Source organism: Lacerta agilis, chromosome 1 (genome assembly GCF_009819535.1).
Source record: "Lacerta agilis isolate rLacAgi1 chromosome 1, rLacAgi1.pri, whole genome shotgun sequence".
Classification (NCBI taxonomy): Eukaryota; Metazoa; Chordata; class Lepidosauria; order Squamata; family Lacertidae; genus Lacerta; species Lacerta agilis.
The window spans coordinates 88,702,408-88,730,065 of NC_046312.1; the positions used below are offsets into that span (position 1 = coordinate 88,702,408).

General features: G+C 42.6%; 1 protein-coding gene and 1 non-coding gene across 28 annotated transcripts in view; one reads left to right on the forward strand and one right to left on the reverse strand.

The window, feature by feature from the left end:
- The window catches only part of CLASP1 (cytoplasmic linker associated protein 1), a 162,259-nt gene that overhangs the window by 92,937 nt on the left and 41,664 nt on the right, over positions 1 to 27,658 (reverse strand). For 26 of the 27 annotated variants that reach the window (XM_033162207.1, XM_033162199.1, XM_033162224.1 and 23 more), the window contains 6 exons: positions 24,419 to 24,497; positions 22,805 to 22,908; positions 21,868 to 21,959; positions 21,618 to 21,693; positions 15,110 to 15,207; positions 14,427 to 14,494 (listed from right to left, as the gene is read on the reverse strand). In XM_033162207.1, coding sequence (XP_033018098.1) covers positions 14,427 to 14,494; positions 15,110 to 15,207; positions 21,618 to 21,693; positions 21,868 to 21,959; positions 22,805 to 22,908; positions 24,419 to 24,497 — 517 coding nt within the window. Of the gene's footprint in view, positions 1 to 8,330; positions 8,461 to 14,426; positions 14,495 to 15,109; positions 15,208 to 21,617; positions 21,694 to 21,867; positions 21,960 to 22,804; positions 22,909 to 24,418; positions 24,498 to 27,658 lie in introns of those variants that run through there. The other variant, XM_033162364.1, reaches the window with a different exon arrangement.
- LOC117061572 lies at positions 26,513 to 26,638 on the forward strand. The gene has a single exon (XR_004428101.1). It is a non-coding gene; the product is annotated as a U4atac minor spliceosomal RNA (small nuclear RNA).

The window sequence follows — 27,658 nt, forward strand, 5'->3', positions numbered from 1 at the left end:
GTGGACCTTCGCAACACCCAGTTTGCATGGCCCTATGAAAACGAAGTAGCTAGGTCCTGCAGTGCCTTGGATGTCGCAGCTGTTGAAACCCCGGTCGAGGAGTCCAGCGCAGGGCCTTCTGATACATTCTGGGATCAGTTTCAGTTTATTGCAGCTTTATGGTGTGGGGAGGACACTGCAGCAGTGGTGGGGACTTGATTGGGTTGGACTAGGGTGTGGGGAACACTTCTTTGTGTGATAGGATTTGTGTCCTCTGCCCTCCCACCCTAGACCATGGGGTTTACAAAAACTACTGCCTGGTCATTAATACCCCCTTTTCGGGTGAGGAGACGGAGAGACTGGTGGGGTGCCGGAGAGTACAGCGATTTAAAAGGCCATGTTTTATTCTTCTTCCCCCTAAGTGTCTATGAGAAATGCATTCCAACTTGGACCAACTCTCCCTGAATACATGAAAGGGCGGGGGAGAGGCTTCAGAAATTTATTCAGTTGTAAGGGCAAAGGCGGAAGGGAGAGGGACGAGTATAGGATACTGCTGTATTCCCTTTTTAAAAGGACCAAATGGACATCAGCACTTCCTTGGGATGCACACCATAAATGGCATTTACAACTTCAGATAATGCAGCAATTGCAGTTCTCTTTTGAAATATTAATGTTCACCCCCTGGTCCTGCATGTAATTTATGAAACTAAATTGCACAGAAAGGAACTGGAAGGGCTCTGCTGTCTCGGAAGAAGAACATGGGCATATCTAATTGTTTTAATATGTTATACATGCACAGTGAGCTTTACTGCTGTTTTAAGCAGAGTGATCACCACTGGAAACTGCCTCTTCAATGGTAGCAGCCATACTTCCCAAGTGGCATCAAGTCCTCAACCAAGACTTAGCTAGACCTAGAATAACTGATTATCCCTAAACATGAACCATCTTGAAGAAATGCAAATTGTTTAGTACAACCCACCAAAGAAACTGCTTCGTGACCAAGTGCTTTTTTGTGCGCAGGGTCAGCATTTGTGCTTTTAAATACATATATAGCATAGCACCATTATATATTACCCCAATTATTCCACTCTTGGTTGAATGCATCTAGCTAGTTAGGAAGCTCTCAAACATATCTGTCTCCTGTGCATATTTCAGCCATAAAACTAATTGCTAGACTTAAACACAGATGGTTAAGAGCACTTTTATTTTAGATGTAGCTTTATGGGAGCAAAAGTTGTAGGCACTGTCAGATTCTCTGTTAGTAGCTTGTTTAAAGAAAACAATAACAATAAGGTAGACTCTCATCACAGCAATGAAACAGCAGAAGGTTTAATCATACCCAGAACAGCATCAGCCTCTCTATGACACAGTCAGAAGATTCAGCATACCACATCAGGCTGCATATATTAGTCTGTGTGCAGTTTTTTGTTTTTCTCAACAACAAAAAAGTGATGGGAAATTAAAAATGTGACTCACAAGGAAGCTGACTTTATTCTGTCAAATTTATTTATGTAAAATACTCTCAACTTGTGCACGCGCTGTGCTGAGGGCAATGCACAACCTAATTTAAAAACAAGCACATAAATGCCGCTAAAATTAAATTTAAAAGCCATAATTACAAAAAAAAACACAGAAACAAGAACCAGAAGCAGCATCACAATAGCCAGACCTCTACAAGACCTTCCAGCCAAATGCCTTGACACATATGCAACTTCAGTGCAACCTGATCTGATGATAAGTTAGGCTTATTACCACAGAATCAAACAGTAATCATGAACTTCCAGCCAGTAGACAGATGCTCCAAGAACCAGGAAAAAAATAGGTAAGGGCCAACTTTCAAGGAGAAAATATTTTATTTAAATACTAAGAAATGGGAAATTCAGTAACCAATTATATTTACCTAAAGCCACTGATTTCAGTGGGCTATGCTGCAGCATGAGCTCACTGAATTGCCCCCCCCCCAATTTCAGACATTTCACATTTGTATTATTCTGAAGATTTGCATGTGAGCTTAAGATCTATGATGTTGAAAGCTGTAAACTCTATAAATTTGCCAAATGCAAGTGTTATTTAGGCTGATCAATATTTGCAATCGTCCCAAGTTAATGACTAAAGCAGTAGTGAAGGCATCTGCTTACCCATAATTGTGTCCCACTCAATTTAATAGGACTCATCATCTTATAAGAGAGTGTTGAGGATTACAGTCTTAAAATTATGTGAAGTATCTACTTTTGGGATCTACGGAGTGCATAGGAAGGGCTTTATCAGTCATCTACTTCAGCACCTCCATAGTAGGGCTCGTTAATCCCGCTTATAAATTTTACCCTGTGGCTATGCAGTAAAATAAAATCCTGGTCTACACCTGCTCCACAAGACCTGTGAATTCTGTGCTATTTTCGCCCAGCAGTGCTAATGAGAATTTATTGCACTTGGTATTTTTAGCTCTAAGAAAACTCCCATGCTGTTATTCGATTCAACCAGATGGAGAGAGAGAAATATGTCTGCAGTCGTATTTTTGATCACTTCTTTACAAACCAGAGAACAAAAAGGCAACACTTCGTCAAAATAATCTGTGGCAAAAAGATACAAAGTTGCACAGCTAACGCTCACTTGCATGAGACAGAAGGATAGCAGATGAGATCTCACTAAGTTAAAGGTTGAGCATGAATCAACGGAGCTGAGTCGAGTTCCAAAGAAATCCTTGTACATCTTGCTTTGTCTTTTTCCATGACTTGCAATATAAAGGCAGTGGATCCAATTTTGCTTCAAATGAGTGCAATTACGGTTTATAAGTAAAATAAGAACAACAACAACAACAACAAAATTCCTTCCAGTAGCACCTTAGAGACCAACTAAGTTTGTTCTTGGTATGCATGCACACGAAAGCTCATACCAAGAACAAACTTAGTTGGTTTCTAAGGTGCTACTGGAAGGAATTTTTTTTATTTTGTTTTGACTACGGCAGACCAACACGGCTACCTACCTGTAAGTAAAATAAGAGTAAGAGAAAGCTCTACCTCTCCTTCAAATCAGAACCTGTGAGAGCAGTGAAGGTCCTGTGTGAGTGTCTGGAGGCGGTTGGAGGATGGATGGCGGCTAAAATATTGAGGTTGAATCCTGACAAGACAGAAGTACTGTTTTGGGGGGACGGGGCAGGTGGGTGTGGGGGACTTCCTGGTCCTGAACAAGGTACCCCTGAAAGACCAGGTACACAGCCTGGGAGTCATTTTGGACTCACAGCTGTCCATGGAGGCACAGGTCAATTCTGTGTCCATGGCAACTGTACCAGCTCCATCTGCAGACTGTCTCGCCAGGGTGGTCCATGCCCTGGTTATCTCCCACTTGGACTACTGCAGTGCCTTCTACGTGGGGCTACCTTTGAAGGTGACTCGGAAACTACAACTAGTCCAGAATGTGGTAGCTAGACTGGTGACTGGTAGTGGCCACCAGGACGTATGTTTCCAATTCAATTCAAGTCCTAAACGGCCTTGGCCTAGTACACCTGAAGGAGTGTCTCCACTCCCATCGCTCAACCCAGATAATGAGGTCCTCCTCTGAGGGTCTTCTGCTGGTTTCCTCACTGCAAGAAGCAAAGTTACAGGGAACCAGGCAGAGGGTGTTATCGGTAGCGGTGCCCTCCCTGTGGAACGCCCTCCCTTCAGATGCTAAGGAAATAAAGAATTACAAAACTTTTAGAAGACATCTGAAGGCAGCCCTGCATTGGGAGGTCTTTTAACGCTTTATGTTTTTAGATATTCTGTAAGCTGCCCAGAGTGGGCAGGGTATAAATAATTAAAGTATCATCATCATCATCATCAATATAGCACTGCACCTTACAGAAACAACAATGGATGGAATGAAAAACGACTACATAGATGTCAGTTTAAAAATATATTAGTTTATATTCGGTGCATTTGCAGCACCAAAGTAGCGCCATACCGTTTCAATTATTAGCTATTGCTTTTAAAACTACAGTTGCTGAAAGTAAGATAAAGGATGATAGACTAATTAGGAGAATATAGGACTGATAATCATTGCTGCACGTTTCTTTGGGAGCCACTCCAAGCCATTAAGAAAATGAGTGATCTCTGCCTGGTACGGTATCCATTCTTGTGGATCACTGTCACTGACACTCATCACCATGAACCGTCCTCAACGTGGAGGTTTGAGTTCTAAAATATTTGTACTTCTGTTATTAATTAACCCTCATGAAATCAGTTAATGAGTCAGAGGAAATATTGGATCTGGCCCCACAGAACTTGTTCCTTGACTCTACATGTTGTTGTTGTTATTTTTATTGTGCATTTTGCAGTTTTTACATTGTAATTTTATTCCCTGAGATCTACAGATGAAGAGGGGTATACAAATTTAATAAATAATAATATTAATAGTAGTAATACATAACTACAATGGTACTTCAGGTTACATACGCTTCAGGTTACATACTCCGCTAACCCAGAAATAACGCTTCAGGTTAAGAACTTTGCTTCAGGATAAGAACAGAAATCGTACTCTGGCGGTGCAGCGGCAGCGGGAGGTCCCATTAGCTAAAGTGGTGCTTCAGGTTAAGAACAGTTTCAGGTTAAGAACGGACCTCCAGAATGAATTAAGTTCTTAACCCGAGGTACCACTGTACTTGGAAAGATAACATAGGATACAGAAATCTCATTTCTCAGCAGGACTATATTTGTTGAACATTACTGAGTACATTTTGTAAGATCTTGCTGACTACATGTTACACAGAACAATGAGATCGTGGCTGTCACATAGCTTAGACTAGGTCAGTAGCGAGGGGAGTGGAATTGAATTACTGGCAGTGTTCCTCCCTAATGTCCTGCATTATATAGTGAACTCACTAGAGACTGTGCATGCTAATAAAGTGAGGCAGCATTATTCATTACTGTCTAGTCCTAGGGAAGAAAACAAGGAAGAGATTCACTTTGCTTAGAACAACACAGCAATAGGATTCCTCTGGTGATACAGAGGGGTATGATTAATTCTTTCAGTAGGCAAACAAGACATCCATTAGACAGTACTTGTTTATATCTATTAGCACTATAAAAAAGAGAGGCTTCCATTCATTACAGAATGGGAATTTGCACTAATTCACAACAGACCAATGAAGATGTAACAATAATGCGTATTTCAGAAAGCTCAAACATAGCAGCAGATAGTTATAAAAGAGTTATTCTGGGTTCATTAGGATGAGCACATGACATCTGGCTTTGAGCCAGTTCCTGTTCTTACTCAGAAGTAAATCCCTCTTCTGAGGCTTACTTCTAAGCAAGTGTGCACAGGATTGCAAGCTTAGTGGTTCAAAGTCTAGGCTAGGATTTGGGGAACACCCAACCAATTCTCTGTAAACTACTATTTTTTATTTTTTTTTATTGACGGCTGATGTAGGCATCTTTGCTATAGGGAAAATGAGACCTCTATTTCAATAGCTCCTGTATGAAGCAAACCAACTATTTATGGGCCCTTTAAGTAGAAAATAAGGCATGTCTGCTCAAGCATTTCTGCTTGAGATGTGTGTTAAATGACATGTGGACAGTTAGATGATGAAGCAGACAATACTGAGATGTGAACAAGTGAACAAAAATATATTGTGGTGTACACATGCATTTTACGGCAATAAACAGGGTTATATCAGAGACTGTGGAATCTGTGGAAGCATAAAAGGAAGATGATTGGGATTCATATTTGGCTAACTCATTCACATACACACTCACAGGATGTTTTGTGCCTCTCTTATGTATTGCCTGACAGACCAAGAGGGGCTTCCCTAATAATGTGGGTGGTTGCCCACGTTATCATTTTACTTCATCAAGATGAGCTCTGTATAGGAAAACTGCAACAAGTGAAGCCATCCTATAGTGAAATGCTTACATCACTCCTATTCTGAGTGCTGGTGTGCTCTTGGGCTCCATTTAAGTTACTGGTTGTTGTTGTTGTTCAGTCGTTCAGTCGTGTCCGACTCTTCGTGACCCCATGGACCAGAGCACGCCAGGCACCCCTATCCTCCACTGCCTCCTGCAGTTTGGCCAAACTCATGCCAGTCGCTTCGAGAACACTGTATACAAAAGCCCTAAATGACCTGAGACTCGAGGGCTGGATGATGGTACACTTTCCACCCAAAGTCCCAACTTGTAGTTTATGATGAGGGGGAAGAGGCTATTCTCATGGTCCCACAACTGAGGATGGCTAGGAGGATGCAAGCGCAAGAGAGGGCTTTCTCCATAGCAGCACTTTGTCTCTCCTGTGGGACATGATGCCCCTTCTCCGGATGTGTGCAGGTGGATAAATTTTTATTTGTCCAGCTCTTCTGAATGTTTAGGCACTGTTGCTTTTATAACTGTCACTTTAATTATTGGATATGGTTTCATCAGTTTTTATGCTGTTAACTGACCCGGGAGCCCTTTGGGGAGGAAGGGGGAGATACAAATCTAATAAATAAAGATCAGTATAAACTTTCCATATGGCAGAAAAGTGTCCGCAAGGTATTGCCATCAAAATGATGACAGTTCAGAAATGGACAGTGCTGCTTCATCCCTTGTTATAAGGAACTGGGAGGGGGGGGTCTTAAATCAGTCTTTCTAGTGCCATAAGACCAATAATTTGGCGGCCAGGAATGCATGAAAGAACCACCTCGAATAGGCTTCACAACACCTAACACGGTTCTGCTGGAGCATTGTGTCTGAGAACTGCGGTTGCAAATCCAGAAGTAACGATATCAGGATGCTTCAGAAGGTAGGGTTGGGTTTGTTCTTAAATGCAAACTGTGCAATGCTAGAGATTGTCGGTCCCACTGAGTTCAAGAGAGTCTACTACTAGATAAGCATGCACAGGATTGCAGCCTAAGAAAGCAGCAGTGCAGTGAGAGGAGACGGAAGAGACAGTTATTAAAGCAGTGGCAAAGCAAAAGGTTTACAATGCTAATTATTTTATTCTCCAAACTTCCTCTGGGTCATGAACATTTCCATCACTTCCCTGCAATCTTACCCAACATAATACTTGAGCAGCTTTATACTGAACTAGGAATTAAAGGAAGTGATTGGTGCAAACAATACATTTGCTATTTCATAGCTAATTATACTGCTAGCTTCTTAATCATACTAGAAAAACTGTTCATTGTTATTAATCCTGCTGAAAAGAAACAATCTATAACTCCACCACCCCCCCTTTCAACCAATGGACCTGAATGCATTATCTTCCTGCGTCATTAAGCTACCTACCATTACTTTAACAGGTTCAAATATCACCTGCACTGAGATGATGTAATCATATAATTTTACTGCCTAGGTCTAGGCTAGGGTAACAGTTAAGAGTTAACAGTCAGGAGTTAACAGTTAAGAGTAGCAACCAATTTAGAAGCTCCAGTTTACATCTCCTTAAAACGTTAAGAGCAGATCCCATCAAGATGAAATAGGCAGCAGAAAGGAACTGATAGGCAGCAAAGTTTTGTGCCACGCATTCCTTATCAGCCACAATACTTCAGTTCCTCCCTCCCGTTTAATCTGTTAAAACACAAGTGAATCATGCTTTACCAACAAGATTTTTTTTTTAATGGCAGCAGAGAAAGCCTTGTTTTCACAGAAAAACACCTGCCAATCTTTGGAAAGAGGGTGGAGAGAACAGCACAAACACAGTTAAGACAAAGATGGCTAATGCAAATGGTTCCCTCCCAAGAGAAAAGCAGCCTTCTGTGTCCCCCTGCAAATTAATGCTTCACAAGATTGCAGGTGATTCAGCATCACCCCCCCCCACCCCTGCTATGTTACTATGCATCCCACTTCAACATACATTTCTTGCTGCTGCAAAATTAGGCTGTTAGGAAAACAGAAGCAGGCTCTTCACTGTCACTCACTTTCGCTTCCCAAACGTATTGTGCCTAAACCATTATTGTGACGAAGGCTGCAATTCTAAACACACTTAACTAGGAAGCAAGTCCCACTGAATATAGTGAGACTTGCCTCGAAATAAATATGTATAATCTGCCTGTCTTCTAATGCCAGGATGACACACAAACATACCAACAAGCACCCACACATATTACAAGGCATTTTGCCCCTAGAAATACGATTACAATATTCCAGATCAGCTTATCTGTATTCCTATACAGAGACTTTTTTTAAAAAAAAGAAAGCATAAAAAACCCTTCCATATCCAATGAAGATATGCCATTTGCCTAAACTTTTTTACATGGTGATAATGCCTCTAGCAGGGGGGGGGGTGTCAGGGAAAAATCCATTTGTCAGGAGAAAATAACTTCTGATGGCATAAACAGGCTCAGTCGTCTGTAGCATATACAGTATATACATGCTGCCTGCTTGTTTGTTAAGCGAAATGCCTACCTTTGCTGGCAGTCATGATCTGCAGAAGTCCTGTGATGCTAGACAAGGGCTGGATCTGAAAGCAATCCTACAGTGCAAGCATCAACTCAAACAGGAGTTAACTCTCCACCCTCTTTGACTTAGCATGAGAAACAACTGCTACACTCCTCCAAAATAAAAGCCTCCTCTGCAGTTGGAAAAGCGATGCTTGCTCCTTTCAGCGCAATCTCTCTTTGCATGTACAACAGGATTCAACAGAAAGGAAGCACTCCCCCCCCCCACACACAAGCTCTTTCACATCTCTGTTCAGAAAACCAGCAGAAGCAACCAGAGGGTTTTCAAAAATGTTATTGATAATGATGCTTCTCACCAGGTCATTGGAAAGCCTAACCAATTTCAACGGATGCAGATAACAAGGAACCCTCTGGGTACCATTCCCGTCAATAAATTTTAACTCAAAGTAATGCATTCAGGAACTGTAATCCTGTATTAAAAAAAAAAACAACAGACACAGTTCTGCAACTAAGTATGGGGTGACCCCCCCAAAATAGGCATCTTTCAATAAAAGTGTTAAATTATGCATATTTTACTATTTGCTTTTTTTCAGAACTATACAGTAAATTCCATGGCAAGATCCAGAACAGAGACACACCTCTCTGCCTAACCAAAACATTTTTGCCCTTTATGTAAAGACCCTGTTACAACAAAAAGTATCCAGTTTTGTTTTCTAACTCTGAGTTTATAAGCGGCTTGCTTCAACAGATACAAAACAACCACAGTCACATTTTCATTATACCCGCTGCATTATGCAATTATGCAGGGAGGGTGGGGCTTTGTTTCCAGAAAGTTGGGTGCTGCAGGACCAGGCTTTGAGACATTGCAATGGAGTTTTAATCAGGACAGTTTTGCAGCCGCCACAGTCCAAACCAGCATAGGCAAACTCGGCCCTCCACATGTTTTGGGACTACAATTCCCACCATCCCTGACCACTGGTCCTGTTAACTAGGGATCATGGGAGTTGTAGTCCCAAAACTTCTGGAGGGCTGAGTTTGCCTATGCCTATTCCAAACTGTACCAAAAGGGCAAGGTGGGACTTCCAGGCATTAACTTCCTGCTTTATGTCTCTGGTGTTTTGTGTTGAGTGGGCTGTACAGACACAGAGTTCCCTTAGCCCCACATTACAAGAGTCAATACAGGCAAGCAAGCAAGCTCTCTCTGTTTCACCTTAGGCATTCCATCCCATTCCTGACTGTGGTCTTTGATGTGTCAACTATGCTGATATTTCTAATGGGCCTGGTTCTGATTATCATTCCTGACTTCATAAACCAGGAACAGCCATTTGGGCAGAGCCCTCCTTCCTCACCAAGTCCCCGCAAGCTGCTTCTTCCTGTTGCGTACCATCTTTGGTGCTCCATTCCTGGTTTGCAGTAAGCCAGAATTCCTTGCAGTGCCGTCTTAAGGGGATCAGCCGCCCTGGTGCGACGATCCCTCGGCGCCCCCGGTGGGCCGCCTCTCCGCCCACCTCCCTCCCGCGCTGGCCACCCCTCGGGGGGGGGCAAGCGGGAGATGAGGGGCGTGGCGCTGCAAGCCGGCTGCGCTCCGGAGCCCCTGCTGGAGCGCTGGGAAGGGCGCACAAAGCCCCGCGCTGCTCCAGCGCCACGCCCCTCATCCCCCAAGGGGTGGCCAGCGCGGGAGGGAGGTGGGCGAGCGGGGGATGAGGGGCGTGGTGCTGGAGCCGCGCGGGGCTTTGTGCGCCCTTCCCAGCGCTCCAGCCGGGGCTCCGGAGGGCAGCCGGCTTGCAGCTCGAGCGCCCACCCACCCACCCATGGGGGCGGGCGTGGGTTGGGGAGGGGGCGCCTGGTATGCCGGCGGCTCGCGGGGGCGCCCCTGGGGGGCCTGGCGCACTGGTGCACCGCACCACCCAGCCCCTATGATGAGACGGCCCTGATTCCTTGTTAAATCTGAACCAAGAGGACTGTGGCCACATCAGCACTGTAATTCCAAAGCTGTATCACGCTACAATTCCCAAAGTGGTTTAACAAGCAAACCCTCTTCCCCAGGGAACAATGGGAATTATAGCTCCATGAAGAGAATAGTGGTCTCCGAACAACTCTCAGGATCAGGCATCGGCAAACTCGGCCCTCCAGCTGTTTTGGGACTACAACTCCCATCATCCCTAGCTAACAGGACCAGTGGTCAGGGATGATTGGAATTGTAATCCCAAAACATCTGGAGGGCCGAGTTTGCCTATGCCTGCTCAGGACCCTTAAACTATGCTTCCCATGATTCTTTGGGGGAAACCATGGCTGTTTAAAATGGTATGGTGCTACTTTAAATGTTATAGTGCAGATGTGGCCTCTGTTTACACATCACTTAACACATCAGCATAGTAAACAAGGCTTAGTTTCCTGGTTTAGACATAATGGGAAACTCTGGTGAAATACCTCTTTTTAATTGGAAAGGGGAAGTCACAGCATCAAATTGAAAGTAAGAACGTACCTTCATCACCCCCGTTTCTCACTATGTTGGAATTGCAGCTCTGGATAGTGAAGTCAATTTATTTGATCTGGCTTAGGCATTGAACAGCTGCTTTCTTGATTAAGGGAGCATCAATTACACCACATTTCAAATGTCCTGCTATTAACTTCTACCTCACACACCTAATGGAGCGCTGCCTCGTGGGGAACTAGAGAAAATGATAAATAAGTTGCCACAACTGAATTATGAGTCAAAACCACAAAGCTAACACACAGAGAACAACTAACAACTAAAGTTGGGAACATAAACATCACCGCCGCCACCAAATCCAATAGAAAGTGTCTGCTCTGTGCTTCACTTTCACTGGACTTGAAATCAGCAACCTTAAAACTATACAGTGGATGCTCGGGTTGCGAACGTGATCCGTGAGGGAGGCACGTTCACAACCAACAGCACCGTGTCTGCGCACGCACAGGTCGCGATTCGGCACTTCTGTGCATGCGCAAAGCGCGATTTAGCGCTTATGTGCATGCGCCGAAACCCAGAAATAACCCGTTACGGTACTTCTGAGTTTGGCACGATACACAACCCAAAATCACGCAACCTGAAGTGGCCGTAACCCGAGGTATGACTGTATTCACATGGAAAGGGACTGGTTCTATGGAGTAATTTAAAACCAAAAGCACTCCTTCCTGCATCTTATATTTAATTAAAGATCCACACACTATACCACAGGAATGGGCATGCCTGGAATTTTGGCTCTCTTATGCTAAAAGGGGGGGGGGTTAACACATTTCTATGAAAAGTGGAAGCACATCCAAGGAATTACAAAAAGCAGAAAAAAATAGTAATTCTGATTCTTTCTGAAACCCTGAGGTGAAGGAAGAACTTTTGATTAATTATAGGTAAAACAAGAGACACACTCACACAAATATGCACAGTGCTAAGAACCACTGAGAAATCCAATGTGCAGCTTTGCTCCATTTTCTGGCTATGAAGGACTGAAAAGACCTCCTCGTAACCTAGCAACCAACAGCATATCCACAAGATGAAATCCTCCTTCCTCTTATATAAAGTAAAGCCCACTTCAAGTTGCAATTCACCCCCACCAACTGGCATTTTATTCATAATACTATTAAAGCTTAAAAACAAAGTCCCTGTGGATAAGGAACTTAATGCTGGCATTTCTTAAGATCTATTTAAGGAAAATGCTGATGGACTTGAATGAAGGAGGGAGGGGGGAAATCTCTCATATTTAAAGAATGGTAGATTCATTTATTTGCAGGGTGGGGAAGCTGCGGGGCTCTGAGTGTTGTTGGACTCCAACTGGTGGAGTCTCCTTCTTTGGAGGTCTTTAAGCAGAGGCTTGACAGCCATCTGTCAGGAATGCTTTGATGGTGTTTCCTGCTTGGCAGGGGGTTGGACTGGATGGCCCTTGTGGTCTCTTCCAACTCTATGATTCTATGATTCCCATCAGCCTGACCCAGAGTAGCCAATGGACGAAAATGATGGGAGTTACAGTCCCATTCTCCATTATTGGTGGCAAATTCTCCATTATTGGTGGGTTCCAGGAACTTGGGATGTGTTTTTAACATCTCTCTCTCTCTCTCTCTCAACAAAATAGTTACTTTATACAAAACCAAGATGCAAGCTTCATATTAGAGGTGCAATGATCAAAATTAAGCTTCTATTCAGTGAAAACAGTATTTCGATGTCTATACAGTTATCAAATTCTAAATTCTCTGATGCTAGTAACATCACACCAGGAGCTACTTGATGCCCCTTCCTTTATTTTTTTCTTTCAAGTATTGTTTCTGGAAAAAATTAAACCTATGTTGGGATTTTGGATTTATATACTGTGTTGGATGTTGTTACTGGGGGAAAAACAGTGATAAGGAATAACTCCGCATATCACTGCCTTTCTGTTCAGATTTTAATATAACTTTGGAAAGGGGAGAACAGCTACTTTTTTTCTCAAGGAGCTTCGTACATAATTGACTAAGTACTGATCCAATATAAATCTGATTCAATTCAATGGGCACCAAGGGAACAAAAGGAGCTATCATCATGTTACAATGACATCTTCTATAGTCAGCCGGTTTCATCTGAGTTGAATAATGCCACCATACATATACCCTTTATGTTCTTCGTAAACCAGGGCATCATGATCTACTGTAGAAGAGAGAAACACCTGTATTCTCCTGCATTGATGGTCCAAGGAAAGCTACTGTTTCTCAAGTCAGCTACCTCTTCACCAATGTGACCTTCAAAGACACCAAATATTCCCCCATTGAGTTCTGAACCCCCATGGAATTAATAAGCCTCCAAAGTAAATCAAGCTAATTGGCCCATTATTCTAATGGGGATGTAAGATAATGAGGATAAATACATTCCAAAATATAACAATGGAATCTTGACTACTTCATATTCCCTCTACAATTAAAGAACCTGCTTCTGGAAAAGTGGAAGGCATCAAACTCTGTGGGTGCCTCAAGTATCAAAGCAGCTGTGATCTGAAACTTACTTATAGTGATCATGGAAGCATAAAAGTCTTAAGCTTGACCCTTCAAACCCAACAATTGTGTTTGATGGCAAATATATTTCTTCATTAAGCAAAACAACCACAGCAACCTATTTGCTGCTTGGTGTAAAGAGGTTCAGAAGATCCTGTTTGATGAAAACTACTTGCATTCTCAATGTTACAGCAAAGTAAAGTGTCTCAGCACAAACTGTAAGATCCCAAAATCTGAAGAACACCCAGTCTATTTATTAGAAGGCATGCAATATTTCTGTTCTTTAACACAAAATTATTGGAGCTAAGGTCTTCACTAATGACTGCATTAAACTCTCTTTGATGCTGGTCACTGTCAACCCACACGGACAGCTGCCTAAAAAACTAATTGTTAAATCACACACTAATCTACTGACATTCAAAGACTGTATCAAACACCAACACTAAGTACAATATAATGCTTGTTTGCATTTTACACTGAAAACAGGCACAAGCTGGGAAGATCTGCTCTAGACATAGCCGTATGATGACCTCTGAACAATGTCCAGCTTCCTCTTAGGCGAAAGCAATGGGCTACTAGCAACATAGCTTCTCCAGTGTTCACTTTAGAATTTGACCACATCCCCTCATAATATGATACTGAAAGAACAAGCTCTGCTACTGTGCCAGGCTGGCTGAAGGCTGCAACAACACATGAAATAAAAGGAATATTGAATTGATAACTTTACAGCTGCAGAACTTTCAGCCACAAAATAGGAATATACAGTATATGAATGCTAACACAAAGTGTCTTGTTGCTTTCATATAGAGCTATTAATCTCAGAATGAAAATTCACTCAGGCTCCCCTTTGGCACCAGTCTAACCAACGTGATGCTTTTTTAAAATACATCATCTTCCTTTTCAGTAGTTCTGAAAGCAACTTGCATGCTTTGTTTTTAATGGCAATAAAAACATAGGAAACAACAATCACAAAATGAAAACACAAACCCATTTACTTGTTACTTGTTCATCCCACTAATTTCAAACAGGTCTTCACCACAACTTATTTAAGTTTGGATAAAGGATACAATTTTTCTAAAGCACTGATTTAATCTTATAAGAAAGCAAAAGCAATATTTCTACTCACCACCTGATCCCTGGATCATGGTTCCTGATTTCTGGACCTCATCGAATTTTGTAAAAATTATGTTCAACCTGGTTTGCAAGAGGGAAGATAAAAACAACTGAACAATCAACATTGCAAAACTTCCAACTGAGAATGCAGACTTTGGCAAAGGTTCGCTGGTGTCAACCAAAGTATATTTGTGCCCCTAATTTTAATGAAGGAAAGAAAAAACTCTTCCTTCATTAGTCAGGTATAGGTGTTAAATGAACAACAAAAAGGGTACACCTCAGAAGTGCACACAAGTTGTGAATTACATCATTACAGAAAAAGCTCAGTACATTCTTCAATCTTAGCTTTCTCATTTATTAAAACAGCAGGTGTGCAATCCTTATAGTTAAGCACAGCTGACAGTGTTCCCAAAGATGCCAACTTTTCAAATCTCACGATTTTCAAGTCCACATCATAATTCTGAGATTTTCTTTATTCATCCTGATTGTCAGATTATCAGACAAAACAAATAATGTACAAATTATAGTCAACTGAACAAAACAACATCATTTTCAAACTACAATCTTTCCAATTTGCTCCAGGCTTTTGAACACTAGGGATCAGGTCCAACCAGTTATAGCACTCAGCAGATGAGAAGCAAAGGATGCAAGTGCACTGAAAAATAAGAACATCTAAACCAGAAACTCTTCACTCACCGAGACTGTGGCAATCCTTTTTTGCTGAGATCAGCTCTTACACGTTCACCTACATGTCTGTAGATTTCTACTAGGCTATTTATTGCTGCATCGCGAACCTAAAGATCCAAGAAAAGAATAGGGGGAAAGTTTTACGCATACAATTTGACTAATTCATAAAGGAAAACTAATAATACTGTTATATAACTGTCAAGATTGCTGTCCAGGTCTAGGCAAAATTACATGACTCATGTCAAATTCCTCCCCTTTCCCCCAATAATGTTCACTCAGACTTACCTGTTTCATTCCTCTGCACCTGTTCCATGTCACTGGCTGATGCCAGAAAAGCAGGGAAATAATATGACTAATCCATAAGGGAAAGAGAGGAGCAGAGACCTTGACCATGTCTAGTTTTGACCTCAGATTTTTAAGAACAAATGTTTTTCACACAGTTATGAAAACAAACCCCTCTGAACTTCCCAAGGGAAGCAATCTGGTAGATAATAGGCCACCACTGTGGCAGCTGAGTAATATAAACAGGAACAAAGGTTTTTTCTGTCAGCATATGATAGCATCCTGATGTATTTTACCTGGCCGCCAACACAACCTGGTACATTCACCCAGAGCCTGATGCACAAGCTTCTAAAGTCATATTATGGCAAGATCAGGGGTCGAGAGCCTATGGCCCTCCAGAAGTTGATAGATTCTGTCTTTAGCTTCATCCAACATAGCTAATGGTCAGGGATGATGGGACTTGTAATTCAACAGCAAACAGAGAGCCACTGGTGTCACCCCCACCCCCCTTTTAGACAGTCTCCTAAAGGCTCACACTAGAAAAAAAAATCTGGAGTTTCTCAATCTTTGGTTGGCTGGCATCCTTCTCAATCTTTCAGGTAGATCGAACTCATCACCTCTTGCAGACGGAGGAAGAATCACCAGGGCTCAGTTCATTTAAATTTGGGGTGGGATTAAGGCCAAGCAAGCCAAAAGCAAAAGTGAAAGCATCATAATCTACTACAGGGAAGAGCAGCAGGATAAGCAGACTAGTGAGCAAACTGGTATAGAGACCAGTCGGTTATATTCTGAACCACTGGTTTAAAAAGGCTTCCTTGTTGGTATCTCTGAAGCCGGTTTTCTTCCATATCAAGAGGGCAGTGGTGTGGCATACCAGTTTAAATCCCCTCCTGGTATATCTCAGGTCTCATATTCAGCAGGCTCAAGTCCTGACGATGAAGCATGTATTCCCACCCTCCGTCCATTTAAAAGATGTTCTTGAGTATTTTCAGCTCGAGAGAAGAGTTTGGTGCCACTTGAAAGCTTGTATAACACACGGCGAGCAGCACTTGGTTTTAATAAAATGTCTCATTTTATGTTAATTTTGTTGTAACAGACATGGCTGCTTGCTTTTGGCCAGCAATGAACACTCTTTCAAAGGCATGAACACTCCTTCAAAGGGACAGCCCTACCTTAAAATCAGATTAAGATCCAAAATGAATCAGGGAATTATGCACACAAAATGTTAAGAAAAAATTGTGTTACGAGATCTAACCTCTCCTTATCCATCCTTCCTTTCCACAGCAAATTGCATTTTGAAAACCAACCCTCCATTCTTCCTTGCTTCCTCTAGGCCGAATCCACATCCATCCCACCAGCTATATTTCTCTCCTACCCCCATGCCAGCTCTTCTACATTGCTCCTCTTCTACCCCCTGACCAAGCATGGCTCAGGGATCTCCCTATCACCATGACAACAACGGATAAAGGAGAAACACTGTGTTGGAAGACCATGGAGAAAGAAGACTCTGCCTCTTGGCCAGCCAAAGACTTAGGGAGTGAACCGGGAGGCAGATTGTGGACCCTCCTCTCTGCCCAAATAACTCACCTATGCCCTTTCAACTGCCACTGCCTAAGAGTACAACTGCTCATTGGCAGAGTTCTGGAACCTGGACTCCTACAACTGGCCATAAGCATTCCACCAACTTCTGACGGCGAGAGGACATGAACCTCTCAGTCTTTTGTGAGGAACTCTTCTAACTCTTCAAACAAACAGCAAATCAAGTCGCCCCAAAAGCAGAAAGGCAGCTCTGAAGATAAAGAGACTATAGTCCTTTTTGTGTCAAGGGGGTCATCCCATGATAACTGGGGAGCAACACCATTTTGAAGACCAATGGAGATCACCCAGGAAGGGACCCTATTTGTGCTGGAAACAGGGCTACATCATTCCACACTCTGAGGCAGGTGACCATAAAACATGCACATTTTTAAAAGCCAGGGTGCCAGAGTTTGCTTGGTTGACTTTACTCTCTTTCATCTGATTTTCTCCAAATATGTTTATGGAGACCAGTTGCTAGCCATGATGGCTATATACTACCTCTAATATCAAATGTGGCAGGCCTCCAAATATCAGTTGCTGCAGAACATGACTTTGTGGTATTGCGCTCATATCCTGCTTAAGGGGTTCTTGTAGGCATCTGTGGCATCAGAATGCTGGATCTTGTATTCTTATGCAAGTCTGTGGGGATTTCCCCTCTGTTAAGCAACACACTACATTTATATTAAACTCCACTAAAGAGAACTGAAAACAAATGTAAACGATTTTTACTATAATTAATAATAATAATTTATTATTTCTACCCCGCCCACCTGGCTGGGTTTCCCCAGCCACTCTGGGCGGCTTCCAACAAAAGATTAAAAATACATTAAAACATCAGTCATTAAAAACTTCCCTAAACAGGGCTGCCTTCAGATGTCTTCTAAATGTCAGATAGTTGTTTATTTCTTTGACATCTGATGGGAGGGCATTCCAAAGGGCAGGCGCCACTACCGTCTGTTACTGTTTGTTAATCAACACACTAGTTTATATTAAACTCCACTAAAGAGAACTGAAAACAAACGTAAAGGATTTTTACTGTTTGTTAATTACCGTATATACTCGTGTATAAGCCGACGTTTTCAGCACATTTTTTATGCTGAAAAAGTCCCCCTCAGCTTATACTCAAGTGAGGGTCCCTGGCAGACATTGTTGGCGGTGACAGAGGAGGAACGAGCAATCAGAAAGTACCCTAGGTAGGCTTATACTTGAGTCAATAAGTTTTCCCCGTTTTTGTGGTAAAATTAGGTGCCTCAGCTTATATTCGGGTCGGCTTATATTCGAGTATATATGGTACACCTAACTCTTCTTTTGAGAGAAGTGGCTTACATGAGACTCCCAGCGGCCTCCTAGTCAGGCCCACACTTCCACAGCTTCACCAGAATTATCTATGAAGTATTATACTAGGTGCTCTGGGATCAAGGCATAGCCAGCTAATATAAATAACATTGTCATCAATCACAACAACTAAATCCAATTATTGCTGTCAGTGGGTCTAATCAACACTTCCTGAATTCTACCCAACAGCTGGACTAATGGATAAAAAAGGAGTCTAATGAATCAATGGGGAAAAACTTCAACGACATATAAAACAGCACCCTCAGAGTTGCCGCCTAACTGCTTTAAGCCCACATCTGACATATAATGACCATCCTTAGACTGGACCAGTAAAAGAAAAGGAAGAATGATAGAGCATATAGGTTTCGGCTGATTTGTTTATAAATTAAGAATAACAATTTACACCTCTTCCCTGGATTCACCTTCCTAATCACCCATCCTGTGCCTGCAACAGCACAGCAGAGTTCATTTACTCAGCAGGAGCAGCACAGGGTATTTTATGGAGTTGAAGAAAATCTCTCTTTCCCATTACAAGCAAGGTCAAAAAGAAGCTCTTGCCGCTGGGCTAAACAGAAAACACAACAAGATGCAAGTGAAACAGTCTGGAGAGAGGGGGGAAATAAGATCTTCTAGAAAGCTGTTCTAAAAAGCAATGATGTTTCAAGTCCAAGGAAGCCAAGTATGAAACAGTGACTTGTGTAATGATGCTGAACTGAACTAAAGAGGAATGCTGCAATGCTTCTCATTTCCTCACTGTGTAATTTACGACCAGAGCAGTCATTAAAATCATGTTATATTTCATGGAGTGCCTCCACAGCATTTTTTAAAGTGCTATCTAGCTAAAAATAGACTACCTGCAGTTAAAAATAGAAGACCGGCCATTTAAATTTGTTGCCTTTTAAATAAAGCCGGTGTCGGACACAAAGCAAGGGTTTTATAAAATGCTATAGCCAGGATCCAAAGAAACTGCTCAGTACACCCAAGGCTACTTTTTGCCTGAATTCTTTGATTAGAAGCCCTTCATGGAACATAGTGCAACTTTAACTCAAAAGTGAACCAATTGAAAATCAAGGTCCCCTTCTGTTTTAATTGTTTCAACCATCAGAGGTCAATACTGATGCAAACTGCATTCTCTGCAGCTTTGATGCTATAACTCTACAACAAGAACAGGCAGCAAGTGATGGATTATGATCTGATAAAGATACCGAGTCCAGCCCCCTTGGCAAAGTCCAGCTGTAATCCTTGCTCAAAGAAGTGCTTATGTATTTAATTGGTACAACACTGATTTAATTTCAGCCAAGTGGTTTATTTCCGGAAATACACAACCTAAATGGCTCTCATATGGCAGTAGCAGGAAAGTAATAAGATCATTTCTAGGGAACTGCTATTAGCCTAAGGCAGGTGTCCCCAGACTTACCGGACCTCAGGCTGCTTCCTCCAGCACTAATCGCGCGGCAGGCAGGAGGGCGGGGGAGTGTGCGCCCACACGCTATTTTCGGCACACTTTTGGGTCGACAGAGCACCGGAAATAGCTTGTGCATGTGCGCACGGGCCTCCGCAGACCCGAAAGTGCGCCGGAAATGACGCTTGCGCATGCGCACAAGCTATTTCCGTTGCTTCCCTGACCCAAAAGTGGGCAGCCGCACATCACCGTGCCGGTAAGAGCGGGCGGCAACAGCGGGCAGCGGGGGGTGCCGGGAGCCGGATAAATGAGCCCCTTGGGCCGCATCTGGCCTGCAGGCCTTAGTCTGGGGACCCCTGGCCTAAGGGTACAACTTAGGATTCAGGCACAGAAGCGGTGAGAGGAGAGGTAACAAAGAAACTCATGTTTCCGATACACTTCATTTAGAGCAAGAAAAGGAAAGGAACAATGTTGGCCATCTGTCCACTATTGAGCTAGTAGGTGTGAGAGTGTGGGTATATGCCTAATTATTGTGTTTGTTGTTGGTAGTAGTTGAGTTTTCCCATTTTAACTTCTAAGTGCTGTATAAAGATTTCTTTTAAAAAAATAGGATAGCCCCTGACAGCAAAGGAAAAGGCAATGGGGAGGGAAGAGAAAACCTAGGAAATTCAGGTACCGATTCCTGAAGTTATCATTATCTCAAGTATAATGAGCTTCCCATATGCTACCATGTCAGGTTTAATATTCTTTCACTACTGTACAAAACCCTGAACAACTTAGGCCCAGGATACCTTAAGAACCAGCTATGACCCAAGCCAATCACTGAGATCATCTGGGGGAGCACTATTAGCAGAACTGGTCCAGCCATTAGGCAGGGTGAGGCCACTGCCTCAGGCGGCAGAAGCCCCCCAGGCAGCACACCCACAGGTGCCCCATCTGCACTGCTGTCAGCGGCAGAAAAACAGCACTGCCCATTTTTAAACTATTCATAGACCTTTGAACTATGAATGTTTCTGTTTCTGATGTTTTAATCTATGTTTTAAATTTTGCACATGGCTTGTTCTGTTTCCTTGCAAGCTGCTTTGACTGGTCTTTCCTTTGCCACAACAGTCTTCCTGCGAGGAAGGAAGCACAGTGGCCTTTGATTCCTTGGCTGGTGATAGAGGCCGGTGGGTGTTTTGGAAAGCCTGAGAATGTGGCCACTTCTATGGGCAAGAGTTGGCCTGGGGTGTGGGGGCGGGGGAAGCTCAATAACTTTTCTGTCCGGATTTTCACTGTTTGAAATATGGCAACACTATTATAGCATCACAACTCAAATCCTTCCCATACATGTTGACAAAAAGCATACCTACCTCATCTCAATATGGAGGCAGATAGTATACTGAGTGAGTTCATTTTAGAGGCTTGATTACTGGGTAATCTCCACAATTCTGCCCCTGGCATGGAGTTCCATTATTTATCTTAGTAACATAGTGGTCCCCTTGTCTCTCACTGCTGAGATCTCTCCCACTGCCCCATAAAACTATATGCAGCCAGTTTTATGGCACTGCAGAAACATTAGGAAGCTGCAGTTTCTCCCAAAATGTACCATTCGTAAGCCAAAATTACACCACATGCAGAAATGAAACCAAATCCTCATTGAAGGCAATTAGATACTCATTCATATAAGCATGTTCAAGACTGGCACAACTTCAGCACAGGAGTAGACATCATGCTCCAAGATCAACGAATGAGAAATCTCAAAGCTTGCAATTCCACACACCTGCCAAACACAAGCATTTCTTGACCAAATTTATTGCACACAATTTAACGTCGGTATCTGAAATAAAATTAAATAAAAAGAAAATCTTCCCTATCCATCACAGTCACTTTTCTCCTGGGGGAATATATTTAATCAAATTTGTTTCATTGCAGACTCACCTGGCTGTTTGGATCTCCAAGTAAATTACATATATGTGGCACAATCTTGCTCAGTGTTAAACTCTGAGATCCAGATCTAAAGACACAGACAAGAAAGGGAAGGGGGAGGGAGAGAACAAAATATGTGCTAAGTATTTTTAAATGATTTTGAATGTGGATATTGTTGTTATTGTTTATTATTAAATTTATATCTTGCCTTTCCTCCCAAAGTAGCCCAGGGCAGCAAAATATGCTACAAGCTCCAACTTACGCATTGAGTGTTGCAATAAGGCAGAGGCAAATTCCTTCTCTAGTCCGGAAATTCTTGTGTTTGAATCCTCCCAAAATCCTGTCCCATACGTACTGCCACAGAGAGACAAGAAAGTAAGAGAAAGATTAACCTAGACAGGCTGCAGTTTTTCGTTTTGTGTTTCTGAGACTTGTATAGTCTGAGGAAGAGTGCCAGGGGTTTTTGTGGGTTGCTATTCACATGCATCTGAGCAGGCATTGATGGGAGTGGTGTTGCGTATTTAGCAGATTACAGTCATACCTTGGGTTGCGTTCGCTGCAGGTTGCATTTGGCACGGGTTACGAAAGCGCCGAACCCGGAAGTACTGGAACGGGTTACTTCCGGGCTCGGCGCTTTGCACATGCGCAGAAGCACTGAATTGCGCGGCGCACATGCACAGATTCAGCACTTCAGGTTGCGGACCTTTCAGGTTGCGAACGGAGCTCCGGAACGGATCCTGTTCACAACCAGAGGTACCACTGTAATTGCACTGCAGAAAGCGTGCTGGGGAGACGTATTTATTTCAAGGCTTTTCACAACAAAACGGGCGGGTAGGTGGTTCAAAATAATTCACAGGTTTGGGTGTATTCCCTAAACTGCATACAGATTTTGTGAAGATTCTGGATTCCAATTTCTCTAGTAACTTTATTATTAACTATTACACTTCTGAAGCAGCAGGCCATGACTGTTCATTGAAAGCTTTTGCCCCTGGGTGCCAAGCAAAAATGCTGCCACCACAACTGCAATTGCACTGCAATTCAGTCTGCAGGATGCTGCAGGATGCTATGATGGATAGGTAGCACTCAGCCTATCTGAAAAGCAGCATTTTCTAAATGATCACAAACCAAAACCTCTAAGGGATTCTTTTCTCGGGAGTTGCTTACTTGTATACTGAAGTTGAATATTTCCAGGAACTCACCTGAGGGCTAGCAGCTTGCTCCATGATTTTTAGCAGCAGTGCCTGATCCTGCTCTCGGACCGAGTCTTTCGAATCCCCCAGTCTGTCAATTAAACTCGGTAGTACTAAGGGCAAAAAGTAAGGCTGATTAGGGGGGGGAGGGGTGTGTGGAAAGACAGAGCTGGAAGTACAGAAGAATTCTATGACAACCCAACCCTTCCCACATATTTCAAGGTGTCTTAAATAGTGGGTCTGGCAAGCTACTTACATTAATGGACCAGACACTTGTCATGGGGAACAGGCTAATGACAAGGCTACCACACCGTTCTCATCAATAGAAGCACATGCTGGGACTTTACCCATGTGAACTTCCCAGTGACATTGACATGCATTTGCCACATGTGCTAGCCCATTTGCATATAATGATCGGACATTAGCAGCTGAAGTAAACCTGTGAATTGGCCAGCAAGTTCCTTTAAATATAACCAGATACACATGGGAAGCAGCCATGGGTAAATACTTTCCCCTCGGTCCATGTCATGTTCAAAGCAGGTCTTACACAGACCGCAAGGCCTTATGCCCCTGTCTATAATCTGCTCCACTGATGGTGGGTCAGTGTTACCCGTGTGCATTTCCACACTTCCACATGCAACACTGGGTGCAGAATTTAGAATCTGAGAATCCAGCTTTCATTTAATGCCCCCGCAACAAGAAAACCCAGTTTCTTGTCCCTTTTGTTCTGAAAATAAGCTTTAAAACAGGAGAATGATAAACTGGCTTTCCAATTTAAGCAGTTTCTAAAGGAACATCACCAAACTAATGATTCTAAACTCCATGGCACACAATAAATGTTATAGAAAGAATTAGCAAAGAATATAACATCAGTGCTCTGAGATCTGCATTGCTTGCCAATCTGCTACCGGTCCAGGTTCAAGGTGTTACTATTAGTATGCAAAGCCCTCAACAACTTGGGACCAGTTTACCTATGAGATAGACTGAACCCATATATACCCACTTGACGGCTTCGATTGGCAGAATTGGCACTAGTATAAGTACCACATAATATCCATTCTGCATTGGTAAAAACTCTGTTGTTGAGTGTGGCAGCACCTACACTATAGAACTCCCTGCCTGTCAAGCAGGTGCCTTCACTGTACTCTTTTTGGCACCTGCCAATAATATTCTTGTTTAGGCAAGCATGCCTAGATGCTCAAGAATACTAGTGTGAATTTTAATCTGTTTTATTATCTTAACTTTTTGCATGTTTTAAAGTATTGCCATTTTTGTTGTTGCTTTAATCTTTTTGTAAACTGCTTCAAGGTATTATTATTACTATTATACAATCAAGTGGTGTATAAATTTTATGAAATAAATAAACTGGAATCCAGATTCCAGTTAACACTTTACAGCCTGTCAACATAGCTGTGGCTCAAAAGAAAAATGCTCTGGTGTGTACATGCAGACAGTCAAGTCCCAGACTTCACAATCACAGTTGTTGCAAACTGCTATTTCTTCATAGTTTCAACAATTTAAGAAAGGGGACTGCAAGCTGGAAAACAGTATCAACAGAATATTACTGAATAGCATGCAATCCAATACTACATATTTCAGCTCAGTTAGACCCAAAGACCTTACCTGTTCCAATTTGGGCTTTAAATCTATCTTGGAGCCGTGACACCAGCGCAGATAAGATGTCCAAGCCCAGCAGGACAACCTGAGAGAGAGAGAGAGAGAGAGAGAGAAATATAAAGCATGCAAACTGAACATGAAAGTTAAGCACAATGGAGTAGGGCTCCCTGCTGCTGCATTGCTACACACTACTACTTTTGAACATTTAGAAGTAGTTCACTACACTGCTACAACAGCAGCAAGAATGTTAATAGCACAAAATTGGAAGACCGGAGAAGTACCATCCAAAGAACAATGGCAAGAAAAGTTGATGAACTATGCAGAGTTAGCAAAATTAACGGGCAAGTTGCATGAAAAGGACAATAGTGACTTTGGGGGGGGGGAATGGGAACCCTTTACAACATATTTGCAGAAACAACAACAAAAAATGGTCTCAATGGCAGGATTTAAATAAACATTTACAATTTCATTTTTAGAGAGTTCAAGAAATATAACAATGGGAGTACATACTGGTAGTATCAAATATAAACAGTAGATTGTACCATTTGATGTAACAAACCAGAATTAGAGGTTGAGGGAAGTCAACAGGGAGGGGGGAAATTGGAAAATGAATGTTTAGCAATGGTGGTGGATATTTGTTGCAAGAAAGAAAATCAATAAAAATTATTTAAAAAGTAGTAGTAGTTGTTCACTATAAGTAAATCAACAGCCATGCATTTTTTAGCCTGGTGTAGGGTAATGTCTGCCTCTCCCTCCCCAAATTCAAAAGTTCACCTTAAATTAATAAATTCACAAGGTGGTCTTGCCAAGCCACCTTTTCTTAACTGCTGCTCACCATCTGCAAAACTAATATAATGCACTTGTTACTTGTTATAACTACTGACAGTAGTTATGTTATTATGTAACTAAAAGAGCTATATTACTGCCTGTGTCCGCGTAGAACCTTGCATTTGTCTTTGTGTTGTTGTTGTTTTGGCCCTGGTTTTGTATTTTTATCTAATGCGCTATATGATGTGTTATTTTGTTTCTAATTTTGTGACTGACTTGGTGTGCGTCACAGAGGGGATGAGGTTAACAAGTGGCTAAGAAGTGTAAATAATAGTAAAGAGAATACAAGTACTAGACCAAAATACTTGTTTAGAATGCCATCCCACACCCACTTTCCTGGTAATAAGCCCCACATGACTCAATGGGGCTTACATCCAAGTAGACATAGCATGCTGCTAACGGAAGTTCCAACGGGGGAAGGCAGTTTATTGAGACAATGCTGGCTTCTTTCTAACACATCATCTGTTAGTAGAGGGTAGAACAAATAACTCTTGTTATATATGAAACAAGCTATAAAAGTAAGTTCTCGGCATTACTGTTCAATGTCAAACCACATTGCTAGAAAGTCACTCTATAAAGCCAGCCCTCGCAAGAAGTCTGCTCGGTTTGGAATTAACTTCGACTTAACTGAGAAAACCACCAGACCCCGAATTCATACAGCCTCCACAGATGCTTCTGTGTGTTTGCAGCCAGGAAACTTATCTACGGACTATTCCTTCACAGCGTTACTCGAAAGTAAGTCCCGGCTGCATTCAGCGAGGTTTCCTCCTATGCATCTGCAAGTAAACGCCCATTAAGCTTTGCTACCTCCGAGTAAATTTGCGTCTGGGGTTAGACAAAGAAAGATGTTTGTGGAATGCAGTATTTTTTTTTAACCCAAAAACTCTCAGCAGCTGATGTGAACAACGGATTGCACTAAGTTTGCAAAACAGCAAAAGCCCTCCTTTGCAAGAGGCGTCGCCGGCTGTTCGTCACGAGCGGAAGCGAAGGGAGCCTCTTCCCTGCCCCGCCCCGCCGGCGTCGCTTTCGTAGCCCTCAATGCAAATGAGCAGCGCTGCAATGCACTGTGGGTACCAGTCCGCAATCGCAAACACCGGCCTCAAGAGCGGCTTCCTTTGCAATACGGAACACGGGACCCCGCGGAAGCCTCATCCCCACATCCAAGCGAGGCGGGCGCCGACGCGCTAGCCGCGGTCGCGCGCACACCCGCTCGCCATGACCTCAGGAGGTTTCCCGGCCACCCGCCCAGATCGCCGCCGCGCTCGCTCGCTAACCGTCCTTATCTTGGGGTTGCGCTACTGCTCAATGAACGTCTAGTGAGAGTAGTACTGCTAACACCTACACAACACGTGAGCATCCCTGGGGTTTCTGCCCCATTGAGGTGCAATTTTTGGAACCTTCACTGTCTTGTAGCAAAATCAAAATTTACAACTCATGGCTTACAAACGCCAGGGGTGCTGGCATGTTGCACAAGTACAACTCACTGTAAGCTTGGTAAGAAATAGTGGAACCGCAGTCAGTCGTTTCATCCATTTTTTGAGCTTTGTCGGACACAACTGAACTACAACAACAGTATAGTAGAACTATTCACATTTCGCTATATGGTTAGAAAGGAAAATACACTACTGTACGTACTGTATTTTAGTTTTTATTGTGTTTTCAAATGCTGCCACTAGATGATGCTAGAGATCACTTGTAAAATCTTTTGTTAGGAAAAAGCACCTTTGCTACAACCAATATTCATAATTATTTATTCTTGTAAATATGTGCACTATTGGTGTTCCCAACATACATGGGGTGCATTTGTTCTGTTCAAGGTTTGCAATTTGGAGGACACTAGTCCATGAGCCAGAATTAGTAAATCAATGCCAAATTTGAGTTATGAGCATGAGGAATGCTTAATCATTACACAAAAAGGTGCACAATTTCCTCATTTAATTGCAATTATCTTTTGCACCGCAGAGGGCAGTTTGGCAAACGAGAAAACTTCAGGCTTGCAAAGCACTGATCTAATCTTTAGGTTCAACCATACAGGCTACTCTGCCTCCCTCCAGGGTAAAGGCGGCTCATCCTCTTCCATTTGCAAGGGCAGGTAAATGGAGCAGCGAGCAAATACTCTGCAAGAAGCGATGTGGTCATTTGCAACACATTTATCATCCATGGCCAAACACCTACTTATCAGCCTAGAATTACCCATTTCTGAAAGGGGAATTGAATACCTGGCCCATTTTTATAAGGCTGCAGAAGGGGAGAACTGCATGGAGGATTTGAGGCCAAGCAAACTAAAATAAAACATAATCTTCAATCATAATTGATCATTTTGTTTATAAGCACCAGCAGCATATGGGTTTTAAAAAAAAATCTTGTCGGAATACGTTTCACGGATCCGCCATGGATTCATATTTATTTGGTTATTTT